General features: G+C 49.0%; 3 protein-coding genes across 4 annotated transcripts; 2 read left to right on the forward strand and 1 right to left on the reverse strand.

Annotated features, from left to right (window-relative positions):
- The first annotated feature begins 1049 nt into the window (after positions 1-1049).
- Positions 1050-1929, forward strand: LOC122002444 (proline-rich receptor-like protein kinase PERK4). The gene is made up of 3 exons (XM_042557621.1): positions 1050-1058; positions 1118-1773; positions 1869-1929. The coding sequence occupies exons 1-3, from the start codon at positions 1050-1052 to the stop codon at positions 1927-1929; spliced, it is 726 nt and encodes a 241-aa protein (XP_042413555.1).
- LOC122030201 (putative proline-rich receptor-like protein kinase PERK6) lies at positions 1897-3859 on the forward strand. Its single transcript, XM_042589377.1, is given in 6 exon segments — positions 1897-2390; positions 2467-2693; positions 2795-2871; positions 2967-3111; positions 3240-3401; positions 3550-3859. Coding segments are annotated over 6 exon segments (1311 nt in total). The 5' UTR covers positions 1897-1984; the 3' UTR covers positions 3844-3859.
- Positions 3860-4803: 944 nt separating this feature from the next.
- On the reverse strand, positions 4804-6340 carry LOC122030189 (glucan endo-1,3-beta-glucosidase 7-like). 2 transcript variants are annotated; one of them, XM_042589369.1, is made up of 3 exons: positions 6253-6340; positions 5163-6169; positions 4804-5086 (listed from the first exon to the last, which is right to left on the reverse strand). In XM_042589369.1, the coding sequence occupies exons 1-3, from the start codon at positions 6311-6313 to the stop codon at positions 4898-4900; spliced, it is 1257 nt and encodes a 418-aa protein (XP_042445303.1). In that variant the 5' UTR covers positions 6314-6340; the 3' UTR covers positions 4804-4897. The 2 variants fall into 2 exon arrangements, with proteins under 2 accessions (XP_042445303.1, XP_042445295.1); XM_042589361.1 differs by having other exon boundaries at positions 4804-5089.
- Positions 6341-7191: the final 851 nt, after the last annotated feature.

Raw genomic sequence — 7191 nt, forward strand, 5'->3', positions numbered from 1 at the left:
GGCTCACCCGAGCCCATTTTCCGACCTTCAAGCAGTCTTCCGCTCCAGCTTCTTGTTCCTTGAAAAACACCGGGCACCTCCTTCTCATCCACCAACGTACTCTTCTGCAGCATCTCATCCCTCAGATGTACCGAGCCCGTCGGCTCTCTCCCGTCCTGTCCTTCTCACTTGTTGCGTCTTTCGCTTGACTTCTTGTGCTCCTAAGTTCTGCACACTTGGACATAGGGGTTAAATACCAACAGGACCTAACATAATTTGGTTGATCACATCAAAACTATTTTTGGGTACTAACAATTAGGTCGTTTGAGTTTATCTTATATATTTTAACATCAAGTGGAACGATAAGTCCTCCGTGTCCGTCTAATCCTTTGGGTCAATCGATTATATAAAAAAGACTTATACCCAAAGAATCGAGAACTTAGTCCCTTAAGTCCAATCAATTACTAGGCCATGCGACTTTATTCTGAGAGTCATATTATTGAGTGGGGAGTTGAAGAATAACTCATTCAAATATATATTTTGATATTATTTGATCGTGATTTTGAGGATCATCTCACCTTAGCAACGTCGGATCCACTTATAACATACGGTATCAGTGTCTTGCTAAAACTAACAACGAGGAGTTATTCACATTTGTTGCATGGTCAATGCGATACCATGTCTTCGTTTATAACTTAAAAAATGACAAAGTTAGGCACGACAAAGTCAACCAATTCCATCTAATTGTTGCACATATTTTTTTTTGTTCTTCCATTTCATTCTTTTTCTTGTTTGTTACCTCATAATTTCCTCCGATCTAGCAAAATGGACGGATGATCAAAAATAGAAGACCTCTAGAAATGCTATGAGAAGTTGAAGCCGTTGGTGGTGGGAGACCAAGCAACGAGCTATCACCTCCATTCCCCCCACCCAACTCCCCCATTCGCCTCTGCACAGCTCCGGCGACCAAAAACAGGAGGTCATCTTCCTCCTCCTCTTCACCTTCTTCTTTTGATCATCAAAATCTGATGATTTAGAATTGAATTCTAGCAAATTATATAGCAAGGTTGATGGAGATGGTTTTGATTTCTTCTTCTTCTTGTTGTTTCAATGTTGTTTGTTGTGGATTGATGTGCAGGCTGCAGTCGCCGTCGACCGGCTGTCGCAGGGAGGGAGCGCCAAGGTCGCCGCAGTTGAAACAACTTGCGAAATGGCTTCGTCCCTTGCGACTGCTCCGGCGGAAGAAGATGATAACAGCGGCAGCGACGACTCTTCTCCTTCCTTCGATGCGCCGGCGCCGGCGTTGTTGTCGTTGGATCCACCGGAAGCTTCGCCGTCACCTGAAGGATCCTCGCCTCCCGAGGATGGGGATGGGGATGCGGATGCGGACGCCGATGACAGACCGAATAGTGCTCCGCCGCCTAAAGCAGGTAGCTCCAAGAGCAAGCCGTCGCCGTCCTCCAAGACGCCGACGGCGACGGGGGGATCTTCCTCGGGGAAATCTTCCCCCGAGTCCAAAGGCGGAGGCGGCGGCGGCGGCGGCGGCGGCGGCGGCGGCGGATTCTCTCCCCCGTCCGTCCCTTCTGCGTCCGGCAACCGGGCGTCCCGGGACGGGGGAAGCCAATCGAAGTCGCTGCCGTCTCCGTCCGGTGACTCGGAAGCGTCGCCGCCGAGCGGCAGCTCCGACGTCCATCTTCCCCTCGTGCTCGGGATCGCCGGCGGCGTCGTGCTGTTCCTGGTCCTGATGATCGTGTCGCTCGTGCTCTGCTCCAGGAAGAAGAAGAAACCCGTGCAGTACTACGATAAAGGTGCATGCTTTAATCAATCGCACGAATCTTTGTCAATTCCTTTAAAATCTAGAAATCTATCGATCCAATTGCGGCGCGCAGGTGGGTACTACAACGCCGGTTCGCTGCCGCGGTGGCAAAACGGAGGCGAGTACGGCGGTAGCAACAGGCCGCCGCAGCCAGGAGCCGGTTGGCGATCACCTCAGCCGGCGGGGACCATGCCGATCAGCGAGGACATGAGCGGGCCCTACTCGGGCGGCTTCCACGGCCCGCCTCTGCCGCCGCCGTCGCCCGGGATGATGCCGATGGTCTTCAACCAGAGCAGCTTCACCTACGACGAGCTCGCGGCGGCCACCAGCGGCTTCTCCCGGGACAACCTCCTCGGTCAGGGCGGCTTCGGCTACGTCTACAAGGGCGTGCTCCCCAACCGGAAGGAGGTGGCGGTGAAGCAGCTCAAGGCCGGCAGCGGCCAGGGTGAGCGCGAGTTCCAGGCGGAGGTCGAGATCATCAGCCGCGTCCACCACCGCCACTTGGTCTCTCTCGTCGGCTACTGCATCGCCGGCCCCCAGCGCCTTCTAGTCTACGAGTTCGTCGCCAACAACACCCTCGAGCACCATCTCCACGGTACTAACTAACTAACTAACTAACTAACCCAAACTCCATGAACAATGATCTTAAATACTCCGTTAATGGCATGCAGGCAAAGGTCTTCCGACGATGGAGTGGCAGAACAGGCTGAAGATCGCCATTGGATCCGCCAAGGGCCTCGCCTATCTACACGAAGACTGTAAACTCCAACTCTCACCTCTTCTAATAAAATTCGATTAGTAAAAAATTAAATATTATTATGGCACAGGCCATCCTCGAATCATCCATCGCGACATCAAGACCGCCAACATCCTCCTCGACAATAAGTTCGAAGCCATGGTAAACTCCCCGGGGCGGCTGCCAGCTGTCGCTGTACTTTCTCCTCCCAAATCTCCGGCGAGATTAATAACGAAAAACGCATGCGTGATTTTGATTTCCAGGTGGCCGATTTTGGACTGGCGAAGCTCTCGTCGGACACCAACACCCATGTTTCGACTCGAGTGATGGGGACTTTCGGGTGAAGACCATCGATCAATTAGCTCGATCGATCGATCGATCGATCAGTTTAATTTGCGTGTAATTGATTGAATGATCGGTTTGTTTGTGATGCAGTTACTTAGCGCCGGAGTACGCGTCGAGTGGGAAGCTGACGGAAAAGTCCGACGTGTTCTCCTTCGGCGTCATGCTCCTCGAGCTGGTCACGGGCCGAAGGCCGGTGGACAACTTCTCCGACATGGACGAGAGCCTCGTGGATTGGGTCCGTATTTTTTGTTTCTGATAAATCAATATGCAAAATAAATTATTTTTGGTTTTAATCTTTTAGCTGTTTGACAAGTATAGTAATAGTAAATAATTAGAGATGTTTTTGTAAATTACCCTGAACAGGCAAGGCCGGTTCTTGGGCGAGCGCTGGCCGACGGCAACTTCGACGAGCTCGCGGACCCCAGACTGGAGGACAAGTACAACGCCAACGAGATGGCGCGCATGGTCGCCTGCGCCGCCGCCAGCGTTCGACACTCTGCCAGAAGGCGTCCAAAAATGAGCCAAGTACGTTCGATTATAAATATCGCACACTATTCAATTAACATCACTGGTTCAAACTCAGCAAAGATCATCCTCGTCTCTCTTATTACATTGAGAGTGAAAAAAAAAACACATTCAATCATTATATTCATCCATTCATGGATTGCAACAGATTGTGCGAGCATTGGAGGGAGACGTATCGCTGGACGACTTGAACGAGGGGGTGAAGCCGGGGCAAAGCTCCATGTTCAGTGGGTCGGGTTCGGACATGGACTCCAATTCGTACTCGACCAACATAAGGCGGTTCAGGGAGATCGCGCTCGGGGGCAATGACGGCTACAGTAATGACTACAACAGTACGGGCATGACGAGCGAGTACGGCGCGAACCTCTCGGAGTCGAGCAGCTCGGGAGAAATGGCTTACGGCGAAGGCCGGAGAAAGAAGCCTTCTCCGTACGGAGTGTGAGAAATAGATGGAATCGTAATGAAGTGTCGGATTGAAAACAAAAAAACAAAAAAAAAAACTTTTGACTTAATCTGTTTTTCAATGTGATCGATCGGTTCTATTATTTTTTTTAATTAAGTGGAATAAATAATTTGCTAATGCAACTACAAATTATATTCTAGGATTAATTTAGACACATTGGATGAAAAAAAAAACAGAGGCAAAAAAAACAAAAGGCTCTGGTTTTTCCAAATGCTCCCCACTTTTCTTTTTAAGAGTTGGATCCTCTGTTCTATAATTATGGATTTGTTGTAATTATAGATTGAATCTGGATTATAATAGGTATGAAACAGTAGACATATTGAAGATATAGTAACAACTAATAAATGTAGGGTTGTAAATAAATTAAGTCGAGTCGTTTTAGGATGTTCAAGTTTGTTTGATAAGATAATCAAGCCGAATCGAGCCGAACTTAAAATGAACCAAGCTTTTGAAATAAATGTTCAAGCTTAGCTTGATTTATTTTTTATCAGCTTGAGCTTATTTGAAACTTGATTTGAGTTTGTTTGAATCTTGGCTTGAGCTTGATTCATTTAAATGTTATCAAACAATTAATTCAAATTTGACTTGAGCTTGACTTGAGCTTGATTCGAGTTTGGTTCGTTTAGATGTTATCAAGCTCTCAATTCAAATTTTTTATTGTTTGACTTTTATTAGTTGTTTGATTGATTATTCGGTTTGATAATTTAAATTTATTTATTTATTATATTATATTATATTATTTATTTAGTATATTGAAAAGAATTTTATTAATGAATATGGTTCATGAACATTGTTCACGAACATTGTTCATGAACGTTAACGAGCTGAACATATATGGGTTCAAGCTTGTTTGTTTAGCTTAACGAGTTGTTCAAACTTGTTTGTTTAATTAATCTTATATATATTAAACGAACATAAACAAACTGTTACCAAACCGAATATCAAACTTATTCACGAACGCTTGATTCATTTACCGCCCTAAATAAATGTACACAATTAAACAGCGGAAAAGATTCCTTTGATATGGATCAAATCACATTACCTTTGTTAGTAGCAACATCGCCGCACCATACGCCAAAAAGAGGAATCGCATCCTGTACGGCGCAGGGGAATCGCCGGCGCCGGTGGGATAGCATTCCTCCGCGGTCTGCTGCGCCGTCTCCGCCGACGTGCACGACCCCTCTGGTTGCACCAGCCCTATCGACGATGACGATGCGCTCCCCTGCTACCGCCAAGTGTCAATCGATTGATTCAGCTGCTTTGTTCGTAAAATTAAGCTGCTCAACGGGCATACTCACCGGCGATGAGGTGGCGGTGGAGCCTGACTTTGCTAGTCCGGCGTCGTAGTTGCTGGTCCCGTCGGCGCGGTAGAGCCCGAACGACCGCTCCGACGTCGGCCCGCCCTTGAGGTCCTCGTCGTAGAGGGCGAAGATGTAGGTCTCCACCGGCCGCCCGGGCATCCGCGGCGTCCCCGCCATGGACCTCAGGTGCGCCACCAGGTTGCCATTGAAGGCCATGGCGTTCTCCACCGTCGTCCCTGCCTCCTCCGGGTCGCCCTTGTACGGCCACCCGGTCTCCGCCACCACGATCTCCACCTCCGGGAAGCCCAGCCCATCCAACGCCGCCCGGACCGCGTCCACCTGCGCGTCGAACATGTTGTTGTACGTCATCCCGGAGGCCGGGTCGACCCTGCCGGCGTTAGGCTGGAAAAGGCAGAAGGCCAGCGTTTCCGGCCGCGGGTCGCTCCGGTACGCGAAGAACGGGTAGGGGTTCACCATGAAGGGCGACCCGGCTTCCCGGAGAAATCCGACCATCCCGGCGAGCTCGCCGGCGAGGTCGGCGTGGAAGGCCCCGGCGGACGGGGGGTCCGACTGCGCCATCACGGCCATGGAGTGCACGGTCGTGACCTTGATACCGGCGGCGGCGGGGGCCGCGGCGAGGGCGGCACGGAGGTTCTGCATGGCGGGAAGGATGTTTCCCGCGAGCGAGGGGTCGCCGGAGTTAAGAGCCTCGTTGCCGACGGAGACGGCGGAGATGGAAGAAGCGGGAACGAAGGGGAGCACGTTGGAAGCAGCCCAGGAGGCGGCGGCGGCGGGGTCGGACGCGAGGGAGGGGACGTCGGAATTGGGGACCCCGAGGACAAGGGAGATGCCGGTGCCGGCGAGGGACTGGATGATAGCATGGTCAGCGCCGTAGAGGCGCAGCTTGGAGATGGTGGTCGACTGCAGGAGGCTCGCCGTCGTCGACGCCGGAGGGAGGTTGTCGGCCACCTCACCGTAGTTCACCCCGACGAATGATTGAGACTCTACAAATCAAATCAAACTCACTCAGAGAAGACAAATTAAAAGAAGGAAGAAAAAACAGGAAATTTCAAGTTTAAGGATCGACTCGAAGGGCAGATGAAAGCTTGGAAGAGGACAAGAATGGAGATCAATTGAGACTTCTCCATGGGCAACAAGGGAGTTTCAGAAGGTAAGGTAGAAGAGAAGGTTTATACATTTATATACATTGATTCCTCTTTTCCTAGCCTTTCCTTCTGCTATCCATCCTCCCAAGTAAACAAACTCTTAGGCAGCAATGGGAGTCAAGGGAATCAAGTTTGTATCCCGTTGGTTAGGCTTTGCAATAACACGGTTCCTTGGTCTGGTCATAAACGAACTAAATTTGCAAAGGGATTCCGGTCGCAAGAGGAAGTGAAGATTGCCCTCTCCAATTAGTTACAAAGGAGTTTCGGCGCAATGACAAAGCGAATTCGGGACCTCACTCGAACCCAATGGTTAGCGACTCAATGGCTCGGCCGGACGAGTTAATTGAGTTCACTCGAGGATTCAATTTCATTGGTGTGAATGGTGTGAAGGTCATCAGTTTCATTTTCCAGCCAATTAATTTGAAAGGGATGGTAGGAGGAGAGGGGAAATAATTGCACAGGAAAATTATTCGCGCATTAATTGAAAGATCAGCTAGCTTGAAGAAGGCAGAATCACAAACAGAAGAGTGGACGTGTGAGAGACAGAGTGAATGAATGATTGCATTTGGCAAAGTGTCCTACAAGAACTGGCCAACTAGAGACTCGTATCATCAAGCAACGTGATGAGAAGTGGATGTCTCAACCATTACAACTAAAAAAAAAAATTGAAATGCCGAAATGAGAGGGAAAGTAAGAAATCTCTAATAAGAGTAGAATTTGATTGGATAATAATAATAATAATAATAATAATAATAATTAATCCGGAGAATTTAATTGGATAATAATAATAATAATAATAATAATAATAATAATAATAATTGATCCGGTCCGAGAGTCGAGTTGACGGACGCTGGGGAGAT

The sequence above is a fragment of the Zingiber officinale genome, chromosome 1A (genome assembly GCF_018446385.1).
Source record: "Zingiber officinale cultivar Zhangliang chromosome 1A, Zo_v1.1, whole genome shotgun sequence".
In the NCBI taxonomy this organism is placed as follows: Eukaryota; Viridiplantae; Streptophyta; class Magnoliopsida; order Zingiberales; family Zingiberaceae; genus Zingiber; species Zingiber officinale.